This window comes from Salmo trutta, chromosome 1 (assembly GCF_901001165.1).
Source record: "Salmo trutta chromosome 1, fSalTru1.1, whole genome shotgun sequence".
In the NCBI taxonomy this organism is placed as follows: Eukaryota; Metazoa; Chordata; class Actinopteri; order Salmoniformes; family Salmonidae; genus Salmo; species Salmo trutta.
The window spans coordinates 59489937-59511858 of record NC_042957.1 but is presented as its reverse complement, the minus strand read 5'-3'; the positions used below and the strand labels follow the sequence as shown (position 1 = coordinate 59511858).

The window sequence follows — 21922 nt, the reverse complement described above, 5'->3', positions numbered from 1 at the left end:
CACACAGAACACACATAAGACACGCTACAAACTGGACAACAAATATAGGACGACAACGTTGTGCAAACTTACTGTTCATAGACATTAATACACACATACATACAAACCAACATTGAGACGTACTGCATACACAGTAAATGTTGACAGACACTACACACTCAAAGACACTGAACTAAGCAGGGAACAACTCCCTCCCCTCAAACACCCCATGTAAAGATGCTGAGTGTTTACCTTTGACAAAGACTTCAGTGAAGCTCTTCTCCTCTCCCACCACACACTCATAGGCTGCATCGTCAGACAGGTTGCACTTGTTGATGGTGAGTGTCCGTTTGTTGCCCACGCACTCAAACACATACCTGACATGACAGACAGGGGCAGAGAGAGACACTGGTGACCGAGTGTCGCTCACTCAACTCATCGACAAATGAATGACTCACACGCTCATATAGTCAAATATACTGACAATCACGCATATTCTCTCTCACACACACACACACAAAGCAGCCAGTCTCACTTGGCGGAGGGTTTGATCTCCACTCCGTTCTTCAGCCATTTGACCTGAACGTTGGGGTCATGGAGCTCAACATGCATCTGGGTCCTCTTGCCCTTGTCCACGGAGTAACATTGCTCTAGCTTCTTCAGGAAGGCTGATGGAGGAAAAGAACCAATGTTATGTCTCCAGCCTTTACACACCAGACACAACAATCAGAATAACCCAGCAACACTACACCAGACTACCTCCCTGTCAGAGCCCCTCGGGCATTCACTATAATATAGCATTCCCTGTCCCAATCACTCTCAAGTAGAAATGCCCACAGCTTGTCTACTTCCTCCTCCAGTATCCCCCCCATTTCTCTCCTCTCACCATCACTCTTCTTGGGTTCCACCTTCTTCATCTTCTTCAGTCTCTTGAGTAGGCCCCTGAGGTCTGTGATGCCATAGTCAAAGGCAATCTTCTCATAGTCACATGGCTTAGCATCCTTCAGGATCTCCCACACATCCACATCCTCTTTGGGCTCGTCCCTCGCCTTTTTTTCCCTGAAAGAGAGGGGGAGGAGATTGATTGTATGTGTGAGAGTGTGAGAGTGTGTGTGATTGCTCATAATGGAGTTAACTCCACTCCTACCTTTTTTTGAGGAGGGCACTGAAGTCCAGGTCACCTGCATCCTCTCCTGCATCTCCCCTGGGGACAAGAAAGGGTACGTGTGGGAGAATTAGGTTTCCTACAGTGTTAGGTCAGATCAGGTTAGAGGAGTCGGTCATTTCAAACATAATATACAGTATACTGTACATACAAATATACTTGTATATTAAGGTTTTACATAAGATCAATCAACAATGAATATCTGTGCTATTTCAATGCTATAGTAGTGAATCATTGTTTGTTTACATAAAATATGGAAGTGAAAGAATGGTACTGGACATACAGTAGATGGTACTACACTGTACACTGCTAAGACGAACACACACACACACCCACATTCACTTTCTCTGACGTAAAGACACATCAACGATATAGTATTGATATAAAAGTTATAACAACAGGGACGGAATTCCCATATACACACAAATATACAGACAGTACACTGTGGTTGCACAGTATCGCACAGTGTCTGTAGCCATGTCTTACCCCTTTTTGGCGCCTTTTATGCCTCTGATAACACAAAACAGGATGGTAATGAGTGAGCATATAGAGCATAGTGGAATCAATAAGGCGCATACTGACACTTTGCCCGCCTAAATTCAATGGGACATAAAAAACAGCATACTAGTGTGTGTGTGTATATATATACACACACACACACACACACACACACACACACACACACACACACACACACACTCGCACATTTGAACGTTCAGTATTGACCTCTATTTGTTACTGTATGTAACCCAAACACAGATATACTGTACATGTACAAGGCTGTACATTGACATATATACACAGGTACTGCTGATACACACCCACACAGCGCTTTTCTTACACTCTCTTAAAGATCCACACATATGACACCTCATGATTGCATCTCTAATGTATGTAATCCATGGGAAATATAGACTAGTTCCACTTGAGGCCTTGTCAATGGGCCACACTCAGACAGACATACAGTACCAGAAATAGCCTCACATGACAAAGAACACATGAGGGGAAGCACTGGCTATTTCAGATCTGAACACACACAGTGGACAGATGAAGAATTCCAAAGGTGGGAATATGGAAGCACACGGAAGAGAATCCCAAATAATATATTCTGAACACACACAATGGATTCAGGTTCTGGAAGAAGCTTAGGACAAGGCTGCCTTATAACAGAGAGGCAGCAAGGCCAGACACGGAATCGCTGAGGAGGAGGATGGGGGTACACACGGATGAATCGCAATGACTGGATTCTCCATACTTACTGACAGTGGGAGTTGGAACGCAAAGAACGCACATACTGTGGCAAGGTCAACACTAACCCATCCAGCAACCTTTGGTGTGTTGAAGGTTTTTTGGCATCTTGGGTTTTCACACTTTAATTCACACATCTATTTTTTCATATCTTTTCTTTCTCTTTTTCTTTTCTTCATAGCCAAAATTAACAAACTAAACACAAAAACACAATCTGAAATGGTCCTTTGCACGTTGTGTTTCCTTTCTTACCCTTGCTTTTTTGTCTTTTTGTCTGATTAGGAGAGGAAATCATATTTGAAACAGTAACTAGAGTGAACTGACTGGCGGCAGCACTATGCCAACAAACACAGAGGGATTTTCTACAGCTTCACAGCGAGAGACAGAGCTGCTGCACACATATTGAAACACAAGTCTTTGGAGACAGGGAAGAGAAGACACACGAATACAGAGATACAGACATACAGGGATATACATAGTGAACAGACACAGAAATAGAAACATATGGACACAATGTACAACTGAAACATAAAAACACACAAACAAACATACAGGTTAGTCACAGAGACACACCAGTAAGTCACAGAGACACACCAGTAAGTCACAGAGACACACCAGTAAGTCACAGAGACACACCAGTAAGTCACAGAGACACACCAGTAAGTCACAGAGACACACCAGTAAGTCACAGAGACACATCAGTAAGTCACAGAGACACATCAGTAAGTCAAAGAGACACATCAGTAAGTCACAGAGACACACCAGTAAGTCACAGAGACACACCAGTAAGTCACAGAGACACATCAGTAAGTCAAAGAGACACATCAGTAAGTCACAGAGGCACACCAGTAAGTCACAGAGACACACCAGTAAGTCACAGAGACACACCAGTAAGTCACAGAGACACACCAGTAAGTCACAGAGACACACCAGTAAGTCACAGAGACACACCAGTAAGTCACAGAGACACACCAGTAAGTCACAGAGACACACCAGTAAGTCACAGAGACACATCAGTAAGTCACAGAGACACACCAGTAAGTCACAGAGACACATCAGTAAGTCACAGAGACACACCAGTAAGTCACAGAGACACACCAGTAAGTCACAGAGACACATCAGTAAGTCACAGAGACACACCAGTAAGTCACAGAGACACACCAGTAAGTCACAGAGACACACCAGTAAGTCACAGAGACACACCAGTAAGTCACAGAGACACACCAGTAAGTCACAGACACACCAGTAAGTCAAAGAGACACACCAGTAAGTCACAGAGACACACCAGTAAGTCAAAGAGACACAAATAGACATGAATGCACAGATAAAGACGTAAAGAAAAGGCAGATGTATAGTACAATGACAGACATACAGTGAAGCCAAAACGCACATATACAACATGACTGACACAAATATACCATAGACACCTACAAACACAGATATGGGAGCCAGAAAGACAGTCAGGGGAAGATATACTCACAGAGTGGGACAGATGCCCGGAGGCAAAGATAGAGAGAATAACCAACATGTGTGAGGTGGGAGAGAAAGACAGATGATATGTTGAATGGAACCAGCCTGACAGTGACACTCACGATCGCTTGAAGGCATCCAGGATGTTGGCGGGCTGCTCCTCTTGTACGGCTGAAACATGACAGAGGGAGGGAACGGTGAGAGGAACACTGGACTAACTGACAGACAGTTGAAAAATCAGGATGAATAATGGACTGAGTACTGACACTGAAACACATATACACTACCTGCTTTATCATTATACATTATACATTCTGTATCAAATATTGAATGACTTACCGACTAACGCACTGACCACAGGTTAAGTGACAGATACATGACTAAATGGCTGACAATGATGGCCTGGGAGGGACCCACCTTCCACTGTGACTTCAAATGTACAGCTGTCACACTTGTCTTTGGAGGTGACCTCACAGCGGTAGCCACCTGCGTCTCCTTCCACTACTTTGATGATGCTCATCTCATATGTGTAGACCTGGTTGAGATAGTGAGAGAGGAAGACATACACCTTTACAATATATACACGCACACACACAGTACACACACGGTACACACACAAAAGAGTAACACAGATGTACAGTAGACTTTCACTTGTGCAGATTTGAGAGAATGTGAAAACAGTAACACACACACACACACCTTGGAGTTCCTGTCATAGGCCTCTTTAAACTGTACGTGCTTGCCAGCCTTGCTGCCCAGGTCCAGCCACTTCCCTTTCAGCCATTTCATGTTGGGCTTCCTCAGCAGGTCAGATGAGTCCACTTTAGCCACAAATGTGACGTTCTTCCCTGCCACCCACAATTTACATCAGCAATCAGCAATTCTGACCTCTGGATAATGGTGTTTTTAGGGTTCTTATGCATGATCCGTATGTGAGTGTCAATCCAAACTTCAGAGTGTTACAGTATGTCTCAGAGAGGGGGAAGAGGGAAGGGGTCTCACCTTTGATTACTGTAGTGCTCTCTGGCCTCTCTACAAATAGTCCGGTCAGCTCGGACTGCCCCCCTGGGACAGTCTCTAAAAGTAGGGAGAGGTCATAGAGGTCAGGGGTTAGAATAAGGTCATGGATGACTGCTCATCAGACATCATAGACACAACAACATCAGTGAACAGACAAATAGAGACAGAAAACCAAATATTAGACCAAAGCACGTAACCTTTGTTTATAAATACCATTAATTTATTGATATTTTGTCTACTAGGCAGCAAGATCAAAGGTCAGAGGTAAAGCTTGTCTTTGTTCACCCTGTGACTTATTGAGACTTCTTGTATCCACATTTAGCAACAGCTTTTCTCAAAGACAGAGAAAAGTGCTGCAGCATGTGTTTCCACTCCCTGAAATGTCTCCACTATTCTAATGGATGATCATGAGAAATCATGTCACATGACATTAGTCTTGTATTTATCTGAGGGTCAGTATCCAAGCGTCTAGTCAACACCAGAAGAGGGCCTTTAACAGCAGTAAGGTAAGCCCACCTGGGAATGAACAAGGAACTAAAAACACATCTGAAGACGTGTTTATCCATCTCTTTCCACTAGTCTTCTCCCACTTTGACAAAAGTAAATATAGCTCTTTAATGTTGTGATATTATCAAAGCATGACTGCTGGCTCCTGTTCCTTTGCGTGCTCCCTCCTTTTCAAAAAAAGGATTGCATTGTTTTGTGTCAGCAGATAGACAAATACAAGCTCAAGTATTTGTTTGTCTTACCATCATCGGGCAATTCTGTATCAGGGAGAAAGAGAGAGAGAGAAACACAGCGGGGAACACATTAGCTGTAGTATCTTTACTGTAATCTGAAAGATGAGCGTTTACTGAGCAGCCATGAAAACCTGACCTGCAGGTGCTCTCTCACACACACACTTAACGTCTCTCTCTTCCCTCTCTAACTTGGATGAACATTTCCTTTCTTTTCAAAATGGAGGTAAAAACTAGACGGTAATGAGTTATTTCCTCAGTCGTCAAATTCAAACCAGTTGGTGACACTGTACTCATCATTACTATTATTATTATTGAGAATTTAGGGGAATTATTATCGGTGCAAACGGAACACAATTTATTTGTTCTCTCACCTTCTGAATCTGACAAGAGCTCTATGGAAAAAGAGAGTTTATAAGCATAGAGAAGCAGGTAAAAAGCCATATCAATTGACCAATCGATTGGGTGAAAAGTTTGTCGAGAGAATGGAACAAGGGTCAGGAATCAAGTGAGGTCATGCACCTCCATAAACTCAGAGTCACACCGCCTATGCTCCTCTCTCTGCTTTTATGGGCTCAGTTAATTTGATTGGAATCAAGTGACCCCTGTGCACAGATCCAGGCTCAGTTCTCTAATGTGATTTAAATCATTTCAGTAAGAATGTGAATAGGTCAAGCTGATCCTGGACCAGCACCCAAGGGACACTTTTCCTTCAGCTCTTTACACCATTTCACTCTCACATTGGAAAGTCGCTGCGGTTTGAAACTGTGAGAGGTTGGGAGTGCAGCGATAAACACCTCAAATGGAACAGCAGAACCGGCAACCATCAAAACCATAACAATTCTTCTGTAAGGTCATTTTGGGGGATAATGCGTATTATGGGAAATAATACTGTAGGTAAATATCACTTAATTCATTATTACTGTAACACTTCAGGAACAGATAATACCTTGATATTTCATATCAACATCTTTTGCAATACAGTGATTAATGATAAGGGATATGGTATTGTGCAGGAACAGTATTTGAACTAACTCAACAAAACAGCAAAACTTATCATCAACTTATCCTTCTATTAAACCATTACCTTAGTAAGTGCACACATACACACAGGTCACAATATATACCCAGAGTAAATATATACAGTATATATCATTTTGTCATTTGTAATTTAGATTACGTTTTCACTCTGCATCAATTTCAAGTCAAGGTCATTTGATGTTTAATACAATTCCTTCACTTGGATGCTTTGGCGAAACCATGATACTGTATCATATAATGTTTAATCTCAACAGATCAGGGGTGAGTTTCCCCAAAACATTAATATCATATTTAGCACTAAAGATCATCTTAAGTCCATTCATAAGCAATAGAAAAATGATGATTTTATGCCATTTTGCCAATATGATCTTTATGTTTTTGGGAAACTCACCGCTGATCTCTAGTAATTAGTATCAGTCGGCGCTGATATCACAACTATCTGTCAGACTGATTTTCTGGGTCTAACTCCTCAACAGATGATTCCTAAAGATCTCTACATAAATGATACAGTATCCATAAACCCATAAAATAGGCCTGCAGGATCTCTTCCATTACTGACTGCCATCTACAATGGTCTGTACTGCTACAGTCAGACTATGAAGGCCATCGCCAGAGCAATCCCAGGATTCAGTAGTCTCCGTTTGTCAGTCCACCGTGACGGACACTCAGGTCACCAACACACCGTGCCGTGACTGAGACTGACAGACATGCACGTTAACCAGGTGATTGACAGGAAGCAGGGAAGCATAAGAACACACAAACACAGAGGGGGAGTTGTGTATTGTTTCCTTTCCTTACCATCTCTGCACTCACTTCCCTCTGAATGAAAAGAAACAATTGGTACATAGACATTAGTACTGCGGACAGCGAAGGGTTAAACAACAACCAAATATACTGTCTCTGTGTACGGAGTCTGTGACCGGAGAAAAAAGTTGTGGATATATGAATATATGAAATACTAGATCATAAAAACAAGACATATAAAAATATATAGGCTTACCCATGATGACACTGGCATACATGCTGGTTCATACAAATACACACAAATGCAGAATGCATTGATACATTTGTGCATTCATACAGTCACTGCACTACAATCCTTTTTGTTACAGTACCCTTCCTTGTCTCAGGGTGCTTCACCTCTGATAAAAGAAAGTAAAAGGTTTTATGGTTAAGTATGAGGAGAATGCTAATATATACAGTACCAGTCAAAAGTTTGAACACACCTACTCATTCAAGGGCTTTCATTTATTTTTACTATTTTCTACATTGCAGAATAATAGTGAAGACATCAAACTATGAAATAGCACATATGGAATCATGTAGTAACCAAAAAAGTGATATATTATATTTCAGATTCTTCAAAGTATCCACTCTTTGCCTTGATGACAGCTTTGCACACTCTTAGCATTATCTCAACCAGCTTCATGAGATATTCACCTGGAATGCATTTAAATTAACAGGTGTGCCTTAGAAAAATAATTCCACAAATTAACTTTTAACTTCTTAATGCGTTTGAGCCAATCAGTTATGTTGTGACAAGGTAGGGGTGGTATACAGAAGATAGCCCTATTTGGTAAAATACCAACTCCATATTATGGCAAGAACAGCTCAAATAAGCAAAGAGAAATGACAGTCCATCATTACTTTAAGGCATAAAGGTCAGCCAATGCAGAAAATTTCAAGAACAGTCGCAAAAACCATCAAGCGCTATGATAAAATTGGCTCTCATGAGGACCGCCACAGGAAAAGAAGACCCAGAGTTACCTCTGCTGCAGAGGATAAGTTCATTAGAGTTAAATGCACTTCAGATGCATTTAACAGACACATCTCAACATCAACTGTTCAGAGGAGACTGCGTGAATCAGGCCTTCATGGTCGAATTGCTGCAAAGAAACCACTACAAAAGGACAACAATAATAAGAAGAGACTTGCTTGAGCCAAAAAACACAAGCAATGGACATTAGACTGGTGGAAATCTGTCCTTTGGTCTGATGAGGCCAAATTTGAGATTTTTGGTTCTAACCACCATGTCTTTGTGAGACGCAGAGTAGGTGAACGGATGATCTCCACATGTGTGGTTCCCACCGTGAAGCATGGGGAGGAGGTGTGATGGTGTGGGAGTGCTTTAATGGTGACAATGTCTGGGATTTATTTAGAATTCAAGGCATACTTAACCAACATGGCTACCATAGCATTCTGCAGCGATACGCCATCCCATCTGGTTTGCGCTTAGTGGGACTATAATTTGTTTTCAACAGGACAATGACCCATGACATCCCTCCAGGCTGTGTAAGGACTATTTTACCAAGAAGGAGAGCGCCGGAGTGCTGCATCAGATGACCTGGCCTCCACAATCACCCGACCTCAACCCAATTGAGATAGTTTGGGATGAGTTGGACCGCAGAGTGAAGGAAAAGCAGCCAAATAGTGCTAAGCATATGTGGGAACTCCTCCAAGACTGTTGGAAAAGCATTCCTCATGAAGCCAGTTTAGAGAATGCCAAGAGTGTGCAAAGCTGTCATCAGGGCAAATGGCGGCTACTTTGAAAAATCTAAAATATATTTTGATTTGTTTCACACTTTTTTGGTTACTACATGATTCCATATGTGTTATTTCATAGTTTTGATGTATTCACTATTATTCTACAATGTAGAAAATATCTGGTTTGCGCTTAGAAAAAAAATTAAAATAATTAATGAGTAGGTGTGTCTAAACTTTCACTGGTGCTATATATGCAGAAGCACACACTGAAATACCCACACCCACCCACCCACACGACACTTCCGCAAATATGTATACAAGATACAAACAAACAAGTAAAGGCTAATATACAGTGCATTCGGAATGTATTCAGACCCTTTCACCTTTTCCATATTTTTTTACGTTAGAGCCTTATCGTAAAATGGATTAAATTGTTTATTGTAAAATGGATTAAATCATTTTTGTCCCTCATCAATCTACACACAATACCCTATAATGAAAATGCAAAAATGTTTTAAAAATAAAACACTGAAAGATCACATTTACATAAGCAAAAAAAGGTTTTTAGAAATGTTTGAAAATTTATTAAAAAAAACTGAAATATTACATTTACATAAGTATTCAGATCCTTTACTCAGTATTTTGTTGAAGCACCTTTGGCAGCGATTACAGCCTCAAGTCTTCTTGGGTATGACGCTACAAGCTTGGCACACCTGTATTTGGGGAGTTTCTCCCATTCTTCTCTGCAGATCCTCTCAAGCTCTGTCAGGTTGGATGGGGAACATCGCTGCACAACTATTTTCAAGTCTCTCCAGAGATGTTCGATCAGGTTCAAGTCCGGGCTCTGGCTGGGACACTCAAGGACATTCAGAGACTTCTCCCGATGCCACTGCTGCGTTGTCTTGGCTGTGTGCTTAGGGTTGTTGTCCTGTTGGAAGGTGAACCTTCGCCCCAGTCTGAGGTCCTGAGCAGGTTTTCATCAAGGATCTCTCTGTACTTTGCTCTGTTCATCTTTCCCTCGATCTTGACTAGTCTCCCTGTCCCTGCCGCTAAAAAACATTCCCACAGCATGATGCTGCCACCACCATGCTTCACCGTAGGTATGGTATTGGCCAGGTGATGAGCGGTGCCAGGTTTCCTCCAGACATGACGCATGGCATTCAGACCAAAGAGTTCAATCTTGGTTTCATCAGACCAGACAATCTTGTTTCTCGTGGTGTGAGAGTCCTTTAGGTGCCTTTTGGCGAACTCCAAGCTGCCTGTCATGTGCCTTTTACTAATGAGTGGCTTCCGTCTGGCCACTCTACCATAAAGGCCTGATTGGTGAAGTGCTGCAGAGATGGTTGTCCTTCTGGAAGTTTCTCCCATCTCCACAGAGGAACTCTGGAGCTCTGTCAGAGTGACTATTGGGTTCTTCTCCCCCGATTGCTCAGTTTGGCCCGGGTGGCTAGCTCTAGGAAGAGTCTTGGTAGTTCCAAACTTCTTCCAATTAAGAATGATGGAGGCCACTGTGTTCTTGTGGAACTTCAATGCAGCAGACATTTTTTGGTACCCTTCCCCAGATCTGTACCTCGACACAATCCTGTCTTGGAGCTCTACGGACAATTCCTTCGACCTCATGGCTTGATTTTTGCTCTGACATGCACTGCACTGTTGGACCTTATATAGACAAGTGTGTGCCTTTCCAAATCATGTCCAATCAATTGAATTTACCACAGGTGGACTCCAATCAAGTTGTACAAACATCTCAAGGATGATCAATGGAAACAGGATGCACCTGAGCTCAATTTCGAGTCTCATACAAAGGGTCTTAATACTCATGTAAATAAGGAATTTCTGTTTTTTATTTTTTAAGAAATTTGCAACAATTTCTAAATACCTGTTTTCGCTTTGTCATTATCGGGTATTGTGTGTAGATTTTTACTTAATAAATGTTAGAACATGGCTGTAACGTAACAAAATGTTGAAAAAGTCAAGGGGTCTGAATACTTTACGAATGCAATTAGCTACGTAAAATGGCGATCCTCCTGCGTACTTGCATCAAGTTTCTAATTGAGGGGCTGCACACGTCTGCATATTTTAGCTTCGCAACTATAGAGGATCGCCATTTTGCCTAGCTTATTGTAGTTGCATACAGCGTAGGGTGTCAATTAAGGCTTAACACACTGACTGAAAAGCTCTTACCCTCTGTTGTGGCTGGGCCTGTGTTAATGTTACAGGCTGGACCTGTGTTAATGTTGTGGCTGGACCTGTGTTAATGTTGTGGCTGGACCTGTGTTAATGTTGTGGCTGGGCCTGTGTTAATGTTGTGGCTGGGCCTGTGTTAATGTTACAGGCTGGGCCTGTGTTAATGTTACAGGCTGGGCCTGTGTTAATGTTACAGGCTGGGCCTGTGTTAATGTTACAGGCTGGGCCTGTGTTAATGTTGTGGCTGGACCTGTGTTAATGTTGTGGCTGGGCCTGTGTTAATGTTACAGGCTGGGCCTGTGTTAATGTTACAGGCTGGGCCTGTGTTAATGTTACAGGCTGGACCTGTGTTAATGTTGTGGCTGGACCTGTGTTAATGTTGTGGCTGGGCCTGTGTTAATGTTACAGGCTGGGCCTGTGTTAATGTTACAGGCTGGGCCTGTGTTAATGTTACAGGCTGGGCTGTGTTAATGTTGCAGGCTGGGCCTGTGTTAATGTTGCGGCTGGGCCTGTGTTAATGTGGCGGCTGGGCCTGTGTTAATGTTACAGGCTGGGCCTGTGTTAATGTTACAGGCTGGGCCTGTGTTAATGTTGCAGGCTGGGCCTGTGTTAATGTTGCGGCTGGGCCTGTGTTAATGTTGCGGCTGGGCCTGTGTCAATGTTGCAGGCTGGACCTGTGTTAAAGTTGCAGGCTGGGCCTGTGTTAATGTTGCAGGCTGGACCTGTGTTAAAGTTGCAGGCTGGGCCTGTGTTAATGTTGCAGGCTGGACCTGTGTTAATGTTGCAGGCTGGACCTGTGTTAAAGTTGCAGGCTGGGCCTGTGTTAATGTTGCAGGCTGGACCTGTGTTAATGTTGCAGGCTGGGCCTGTGTTAATGTTGCAGGCTGGGCCTGTGTTAATGTTGCAGGCTGGGCCTGTGTTAATGTTGCAGGCTGGGCCTGTGTTAATGTTGCAGGCTGGGCCTCTGATAATACAATATTTTAGCAGATGATTGAACTAACACAGTGATTATGCTAGCATGTTGCACATTGTACGTACACAGACTAACACAAACGCACGAACGCACACACTCTCCCACACACATTATTCACAAGTGACATGTTAGACCAGAAAACATCTTAGCCTCAGTAGCAGGTTGTGCCTCTGTTAATAAAAGATCATGAGGATTTAGGGGATACATTTAACTAACAAGAGTTGTTAAGCATGAGGCACGCATTTTAAAAAGACAAACACACCACTCACACACACACACGCACACACACACTCTATACCACTGACATGTTAGGCCATCTATAACAGAAAATGATAACATATTAGGCAGGGGGTGAAATAACTTAGTAATGCTAGCATGATGCACCAGACACCCATACATACAATCCCACAGGTACACTTCCACATAATAGTAGGCACACACACGCACACGCACACACACATTCACTAACATGACTAGTAATGCTAGCTTGATGCACATTGCACACCCACTCTGTACAATTAACACATCCAGACAGAAAAGCTTATCCTTTGGAGCAGGCTGGGCCTCTGTTAATTAAAATTATATGATTTTAATGTTAGCATGATGCAACTTGCACACACAAACAGGGCCGGCTCCAGACATAAGCGGTCACTTACGGCCTCAGGCCGCTAGGGGGCCCCCAACCCCCCCAAAAACAAACTCAGTCGGGGTCTTAATCCCCATTGATTTTGTTAGCCAAAATCTCACTCAGGGCCCCCAACAGGCTAAAGCCGGTCCTGCACACAAACACACACACACACACACACACACACACACACACACACACACACACACACACACACACACAGACACACACACACACACACACTTTTACAAGTGACACAATAGGCCAGAAAAGCTCTTACCATCTCTAACACCATCTGCTAATGAAAATGATAAGATATTAGGCAGGGAATTAATTGAGCATGAGTAGAATAAGAAAAACAGTTTTGTCCATTTGTAAAGCTAGCATGATGCACCTTATCCACACATACATAAACACATACAGGTACACTTCCACATAACAGTATGCGCACACATACAAGTAACACATTCAGCTAGAGAAGCACTTACCCTCTACAGCAGGCTGGTTTTGGGGGTTGAACTGAATAAGTAGTATTGCACCTTGTAAGCATTCACACACACACACACATTCCGTACAAGTGACATGTTAGGCCAGAAAAGCTCTTACCCTCTATAGCAGACCAGGCTTCTGCCAAGAAAACGAAGGGCTTTTAGAAGAGGAACTTGAGTAATTACTTAGTAAATATGGCATGATTTACACACACACACACACACACACACACACACACACACACACACACACACACACACACACACACACACACACACACACACACACACACACACACACCTGTTCATACAGAATGCTATCTTCATACATTGCATACACTCACGTAAGTATCACATTCAGCCAGAAAAGCTCTTACCCAATATAAATAACAGGGTTTAAGGAACCGGACTTAAATGCTGAGTAGAGCTGCCTTACATGATGCAATATGAACTCACACATACACAAACACATAGGGTACACAGACACAACTAACACATTTAGCCAGAAAAGCTCTTACCCTCCGTAACAGGTTCGACCACTGTCAATACAATGACAGAATTTCAGTGATATGAACTGGACTGTACCAAATGATCTGAGTCTGTACCAAAGCTAGCATCAATGCAGTATGCATACAGATGTAGGTTCTTAATTTGACCACTCTTTTGTTGATCAGAATTTTCCTGCACAGCAGGAAATGCAAACATGTAGTGTATTCAAGGTCTAAAAAGGCTTCTAAAGTTTGTAATTTCCACTTTAAAACGTCAAATGTAAAATGTATCCCTACAACAAATATCCATGAATTATAATCAACATAATAATTCACATTTCCAGTTACTGCAGGATTATTTTCCTGCTGTAGCAATCTGGCTCAAATTAAGATCGTACATGTACATATACACTCTCACACACACATAAACTACTCGTATACCCACAAGCAAATGCCTCCACCATCTCTCTGATGAACCGTAGATAACACACTGACTTCAACTTAATGCTGTGTGTGTTATACATTGAAGGACCATATTAAGCCAGAACAGCTCTTACGCTCTACAGCAGGTTCGGCTTCTGTCAGTAAAGATAAACAGGGCTATCAGGGAGGACGACTGGACTTCATTGTTGAATAGAGCGGACATGATGCTCGGTGTACACATACAACACTCTCACAATATATGCAAACTTACCGTGTACACACGCCCAACCTATGTGCTCGTGCTGCATACACATATTTAAGTAATACATTCAGTCACAAACTGTTCCCCTCTATAGCAGGCTGGGCCTCTATTAATACACACAAATGGATTTCAGTAGGAGGTACTGGACTTAAGTTCGTACTGGAGCTAGCATTATGTACACACAGTCACACGCACACACACACACACACATACGTACAAAAACAGACACAAACATACAACACGGACAAAAACCTATACCTGCACACTTCCACATACAATACATACACCGACACAAATGACACATCAGACAGAACAGCTCTAACCCTCTTCAGCAGGCTGGGCCTCTGCCACTAAAATGAGAAGATTTCAGTGTGGAGTAAGTGTGTAATAAAGGTGGTATACTGCAGTAGCAGACACTCACACAAACTCACACACTGAGTACAAGGAAATACACATCCGAAACGTTTCGTGAACAATCCTCCACATATGCATGTATGTATACACTGTAACAAAAAGATGTTGATTCAACGTACAATTGTTTTTTGTTGTGAGTTTGTTGAGCAAACTCACAATCCTACTGCAGCTGGTTGTTTTACAAATGTACGTTGAACCAACAGATTTTCTTTTTACAGCGTAAACACACAAAATAAATAATAAACACACTCACACACCACACACACCCCATACACACACGCACACCCAGATACACACACGCACCCAGAAACACACTCCAGTGCCAAAATAACCCACATAACAAACATCACCTCAACCTTAACATAGGTAGTTCTTACCAACTGATTGGTGACCTGTTATCTCAGGTAATAAAAAAAACCCAGTAAGAATCAGAAGAATAATGACTAATATTTCATTTAAATGAATATAGTCTGCTTTGTCATGCTTAAACCAGTAGGAAATTGTGATAGGCGTGAATATAAACGTGTGAAGCCCTAAGTGTATTGTCGTTCTATCTGATCAACACTGTCATGGTGCGTGGTGAGAATCATGCATGGCCACTCTCAGTCTCATCCCCACAGAAAGCTACTTCTGTGATTGGTCTTAGAGGCCTTACCATGATCCTCCGCTGGCTTCGCTGAGTGAGGGAAAACAGTTAACCGACATTACATTGGAATGATGAGGGGATGATTATGCCCTACTGACTAACACAAACACACACAAAGGGACACAAGTTAACACGCACACACGTCCTGTTCTCACCCACCCTTATCTGTAAAAAAAAAGAGGAGAAAAATTGAATCAGACATTGATTTTAGTATAGGCCTAACCATTCATTGAAGTATTTCATGTAAAAGTATTTGTCATCCATTTGTTATGAGTGGACTCACCAGCAGGTGCTGCTGCAGCCTTATCTGTCTTGGCAGCTACAATTAAAGGACAAACATATACAATAATGAATAACTAAGTGACATATGTTTTCATCAGTTGTATGTAGAGGTTCTGTATAGAGAGCAAAGGTTAGATTCCAACCATACCATCTCGAAAACATCATGGACCATTAAACTTACAATATAGTTAATATAATATAAAATAATCACCACTGTGAATTACCAATATTTGACTTCACACTGTGCAAACATGCATACATACAAACATTCACAAATGATTTGAATGCACAAGTCTAGATATGCATAATCCACGCCTGCACACAGCACTGTAGTGTAAATTCAGAATGTTGATACATTAATGCATTCCCATGTACATTGTACATACAATATTATACCGGTATGTAGACACATAAGTTCATACGATAAACAAATACATATTGTAATGTAACCACAGAGGAGTTGCACATTCACTCAACCTTGCTTTGTGCAGTTCTTACCAATTTCTTCAGGCTCTGCCTCTGGCAAAGAAAGAGTATTGGAATTGGAGTCAAAGTAAGTACACTGTATATAGAAAAAAGGTTGGCATTCATTGGGATGACTCATGTACTGGAGGCAGCTCTGCCATGTAGTCACTAGCTGGCACAGCCACAAAGGAATTGGCTTTGGGGGTGACCAGTGAGATATACCTGCTGGAGCGTGTGCTATGGGTGGGTGCTGCCATGGTGACCAGTGAGCTGAGATAAGGCGGGGCTTTACCTAGCAAAGACTTATAGATGACCTGGAGCCAGTGGGTTTGGCGACGAATATGAAGTGAGGGCCAGCCAACAAGAGCATACAGGTCGCAGTGGTGGGTAGTATATGGGGCTTTGGTGACAAAACGGATGGCACTGTGATAGACTGCATCCAATTTTCTGAGTAGAGTGTTGGACGCTATTTTGTAAATGACATCACCGAAGTCAAGGTTCATGAAGAATAATGTGACTGAAAAATATCAAAGAACGCAGCCTCAAGACTACGATGCTTTTGATAGGGTTTAAGACCATCAAAGTACTGATATCTGTGATAAACAATACCTCCACAAGGGTGCCTAATGAATGTAGAGATTAAGACTTAGTTACTGAAAAACAAACTGAACATCACAGTAACGGTAATGATCTCTGGCTCAAACTGGCAGGACACATGGATCTGTCATCCAAAGCTATAATTTGTACAGACAGTGTCCTTGTTCAGAGCACCTGTTAAAGTGATAACATAAATAGTCTCAGTGCCTTGGGATTTGTAGTCAGCTAAATCCATTAAACTACCCAACCACAGAATGTAGAACATCAACCAAGTCTCCCGAACCATCTCCATCTGATCAATCACAACTGACTTTGCAGAACTATTGTCCCAGGAACCGAACTGCGATTCTGAGATTTCAGCCTTGGCCTTGACACTCTGGTTGTGGTGAATGACCCTGGCTGTGCTCTCAGTGTTGGCATACTGAGCAGCCGACACGTCTATTTTTGAAAAGGTTTGTTTTTCAGGCAGCAATATGTTAACGTTCTCAGCACATCTAGTTTTATCCCTGGCAACACCCACTGTCTTAGGTCTCGGGGGGTTCTTTGACGCGCAGGGCATTAAATGCCTTCTTTAGCCCAGGTTCTGTGCCTTTTTTAGCAGGCCCAGTCCATAGATGGAAGGTAAGTGGGTCAGTGAAGTTCTGGTGCTCCATTCGCTGCTCAGTCCACTATTGTTGACTGGGATGGGTGTTATGCACCATTGAGCACATGCCAAGAGACGGTAAGCCCCGATGACAAGGCCTTGTGTCCTAAGCTGGCACAAAGCATTTGTTTAACCACCCATCATGACACAGGATGAGTGGCTGTTGTGAAGCACAGGAGAGATCTGGAACATGTAGTGACTATCACTGCATGGTCTCTTCTGTGACAACAGTGTAGAAGTCAGCAATCAAAATGACAAATCCTGTCCCTATACTACAGTATGTTCCAGAACGGTGGTTACGAGTCAAATCCCCTGTTCAGATTCCCATGAAAATGTATGATAGCAGAAATTGATAGATGAGACCATCCCTAGATTCCATTGCTAAATAAGATGCCTTAGGATACTATAAAAACAGGCCGGAATTTTGGTTAGACCAACACCCAACCCCTTCTCTCCTTCAGCCCAGTTTGGCCAAGGCTTCTCTCTGGTTACGACCTGTCAGCACTCTCTCTATCACAGGCCGGCTCAGTGTCTGTCTATCTGCCGTACTCATACCAAAAGTTCTAAGTACAGTGTTAAGTCAGAGAGAGAGAGAGATAGAGTGTGAGAGAGAGAGACAGACAAAATGACAGAGACAGAGAGAAAAGATGAGAGCGAGAGAAGAGAAGAGAGCGAGAAATGAGAGAAAGTGAGAAGGAGCTAGAGGGAGAGGTAAATGAGAAAGGCCATCAGGGGTCAGATATGGTGAGAAGTGTTCAGTTGAGGGCTTGAGGGTCAGCTCCATCAGATTTAGTCATGGGAGAGATGGATACCATGGTGTATATTTAACAAATATCCTGTGAGATAGTTGATGAACCAGTGTTTGATTTCCTCAATTTCTCTACCCAAGCTGCCCCATCACTGTCAAGCCTTCCTCTAAATATATACTGAACAAAATTATAAATGCAACATGTAAAGTGTTGGTCCCAAATTATGTTGGTCCCATGAATAAAAGATCCCAGAAATGATCCATATGCACAAAAAGATTATATATCTCCAATTTTGTGCACAAATCAGTTTACATCCCTGTTACTGAGCATTTCTCCTTTGCCAAGATAGTCCATCCACCTGACAGGTGTGGCATATCAAGACGCTGTCAGGTGCTATATATACACAGTTGAAATCGGAAGTTTACATACACTTATTTTGGAGTCATTAAAACTCGTTTTTCAACCACTCCACAAATTTCTTGTTAACAAACTATAGTTTTGGCAAGTCGGTTAGGATATCTACTTTGTGCATGTCACAAGTAATTTTTCCAACAATTGTTAACAGACAGATTATTTCACTTATAATTCACTGTATCACAATTCCAGTGGGTCAGAAGTTCACATACACTAAGTTGACTATGCCTTTAAACAGCTTGAAAAATTCCAGAAAATTATGCCATGGCTTTAGAAGCTTCTGATAGGCTAATTGACAACGTTAGAGTCAATTGGAGGTGTACCTGTGGACGTATTTCAAGGCCTACCTTCAAATTCAGTGCCTCTTTGCTTGACATCATGGGAAAAACAAAACAAATCAGCCAAGACCTCAGAAAAAAATTGGTAGACCTCCACAAGTCTGGTTCATCCCTGGGAGCAATTTCCAAACGCCTGAAGATACCACGTTCATCTGTACAAACAATAGTACGCAAGTATAAACACCATGGGACCACGCAGCCGCCATACCGCTCAGGAAGGAGATGTGTTCTGTCTCCTAGAGATGAACGTACTTTGCTGCGAAAAGTGCAAATCAATCCCAGAACAACAGCAAAGGACCCTGTGAAGACGCTGGAGAAAACAGGTACAAAGTATCTATATCCACAGTAAAATGAGTCCTATGTCGACATAACCTGAAAGGCCGCTCAGCAAGGAAGAAGCCACTGCTCCAAAACCGCCATAAAACAGCCAGACTACGGTTTGCAACTGCACATAGGGACAAAGATCGTACTTTTTGGAGAAATGTCCTCTGGTCTGATGAAACAAAATTGAACTGTTTGGCCATAATGACCATCGTTATGTTTGGAGGAAAAAGGGGGAGGCTTGCAAGCCGAAGAACACCATCCCAACACTGAAGCATGGGGCGGGGGGGAAGCATCATGTTGTGGGGGTGCTTTGCTGCAGGAGGGACTGGTGCACTTCACAAAATAGATGGCATCATGAGGATGGAAAATTATGTGGATATATTGAAGCAACATCTCAAGACATCAGTCAGGAAGTTAAAGCTTGGTCGCAAATGGGACTTCCAAATGGACAATGACCCCAAGCATACTTTCAATGTTGTGGCAAAATGACTTAAGGACAACAAAGTCAAGGTATTGGAGTGGCCATCACAAAGGCCTTACCTCATCCTATAGAACATTTGTGGGCAGAACTGAAAAAGCGTGTGCGAGCAAGGAGGCCTACAAACCTGACTCAGTTACACCAGCTCTGTCAGGAGGAATGGGCCAAAATTCACCCAACTTATTGTGGGAAGCTTGTGGAAGGCTACCCGAAACGTTTGACCCAAGTTAAACAATTTAAAGGCAATGCTACCAAATACAAATTGAGAGTAAGTAAACTTCTGACCCACTGGGAATGTGATGAAAGAAATAAAAGCTGAAATAAATCAATCATTCTCTCTACTATTATTCTGACATTTCACATTCTTAAAATAAATGTATTTGGCTAAGGTGTATGTAAACTTCCAACTTCAACTGTATGTGTGTGTGTGTGTGTGTGTGTGTGTGTGTGTGTGTGTGTGTGTGTGTGTGTGTGTGTGTATATGTCTATATATATATATATATATATATATGACGGAGAATATAGAACAGTTTCTTCTCTATATTCATGCCTCAGCCTCACTGCTCTGAAAAGTGGTGCTGCATCTTTTTGGGAAAAATCCATCATATTATATTATCATCATCATTTGAGATTTACAGATTAAAACCTCTTTGGGCTAGGGGGCAGTATTTTCACTTCCGGATGAAAAGCGTGCCCAAAGTAAATTGCCTGCTACTCAGGCCCAGAAGCTAGGATATGCATATTATTAGTAGATTATATAAAAGCTATAATTGGTAGATTTGGATAGAAAACACTCTGAAGTTTCTAAAACTGTTTGAATAATGTCTGTGAGTATAACAGAACTGATTTGGCAGGCAAAACCCCGAGCACAATCCATCCATGGAAAAAATGTTTTGAGGTCAATGTGTTTCCATTAGTTTTCTATGGGAAGCCCTTTTTAATAGTAATCTGGTTGCAGTTCCTATGGCTTCCACTAGATGTCAACAGTCTTTAGAAATTGGTTGATGTTTTTCTTTTGAGAAATGAAGAAGAAGTCATGTTCTTTCCATGTGTCACTCAGATGGACTCAAGTCTTTTGGTGCACGCGACATGGAATGCGCTTGACGTTGTTTTTTCTGGTATTAGAAACAGTTCATTCCGTCTTAAATTGTATCGTTTATTTACGTTTTAGGATACCTAAGGTTGGATTAGGAAAGTTGTTTGAAATGTTTGGACCAAGTTTGCAGGTAACTTATTAGATACTTTGTAGGCATGTTGGGCGAGTTGAAACCGGTGTATTTCTGAATCAAACGCGCCAAATAAATGGACATTTTTGGGACATAAAGAAGGACATTATCGAACAAAAGGACCATTTGTGATGTTTCTGGGACATTTTGGAGTGCCAACAGAAGAAGATCTTCAAAGGTAAGGCATTAATTATATTGCTATTTCTGACTTTTGTCGCGCACCTGCCTGGTTGAAATCTGATTTTCATGTGTTTGTATGCGGGGTGCTGTCCTCCGATAATCGCATGGTCTGCTTTCGCCGTAAAGCCTTTTTGAAATCTGACACAGTGGCTGGATTAACAAGAAGTTAAGCTCTATTATTTCAAATCAATCCCGTTAACGGGATCCGAGCGGGAATGGGAGTTAAGGGATCCCTAAGAGGTTATCAGGGACAAATCAAAATGGCAAGTTCTTTACCATTCAATAAGAAATGGAAATGCATGGGGGGACATTTGGTTTTTGAACTATGCTATACAGTAAATGAAAGTGCACGTCTTCACTCACAGGGTTATATGGATTAAGGATATCATATTCTTTCTCAAAATATACAGAATCTTTCAACATTCGTACCAGGTAGCCTGAGTATTTCTATACTCTCTCAGCTCTCTCCCCCTCTACTTCTCCCTCTCTCTCTCTCTCTTTTTGAAGGGTAACCTCAATGGAATGTTCTTAATCTCTCTTGACCTTTCCCCCCTCTTCATTCTCTCTGTGTGCTTC

General features: G+C 42.1%; 1 protein-coding gene across 50 annotated transcripts in view; it reads right to left on the bottom strand.

Annotated features, from left to right (window-relative positions):
* LOC115203122 (myosin-binding protein C, fast-type) overlaps positions 1-21922 on the bottom strand; it is a 47300-nt gene that overhangs the window by 15201 nt on the left and 10177 nt on the right. Inside the window, exons 2-18 of one of the 50 annotated variants that reach the window (XM_029767516.1) lie at positions 16431-16451; positions 15934-15969; positions 15810-15815; positions 15660-15680; positions 13536-13556; positions 13210-13227; positions 7459-7479; positions 5994-6014; positions 5632-5646; positions 4865-4939; positions 4562-4710; positions 4280-4397; positions 3985-4033; positions 1127-1183; positions 866-1038; positions 515-647; positions 232-356 (exon numbers count right to left, since the gene is read on the bottom strand). In XM_029767516.1, the coding sequence (XP_029623376.1) occupies positions 232-356; positions 515-647; positions 866-1038; positions 1127-1183; positions 3985-4033; positions 4280-4397; positions 4562-4710; positions 4865-4939; positions 5632-5646; positions 5994-6014; positions 7459-7479; positions 13210-13227; positions 13536-13556; positions 15660-15680; positions 15810-15815; positions 15934-15969; positions 16431-16451 (1059 nt within the window). Of the gene's footprint in view, positions 1-231; positions 357-514; positions 648-865; positions 1041-1126; positions 1184-3984; positions 4034-4279; positions 4398-4561; positions 4711-4864; positions 4940-5631; positions 5647-5993; positions 6015-7458; positions 7480-13209; positions 13228-13535; positions 13557-15659; positions 15681-15809; positions 15816-15933; positions 15970-16430; positions 16452-21922 lie in introns of those variants that run through there. The other 49 variants (XM_029767525.1, XM_029767557.1, XM_029767605.1 and 46 more) reach the window with 49 other exon arrangements.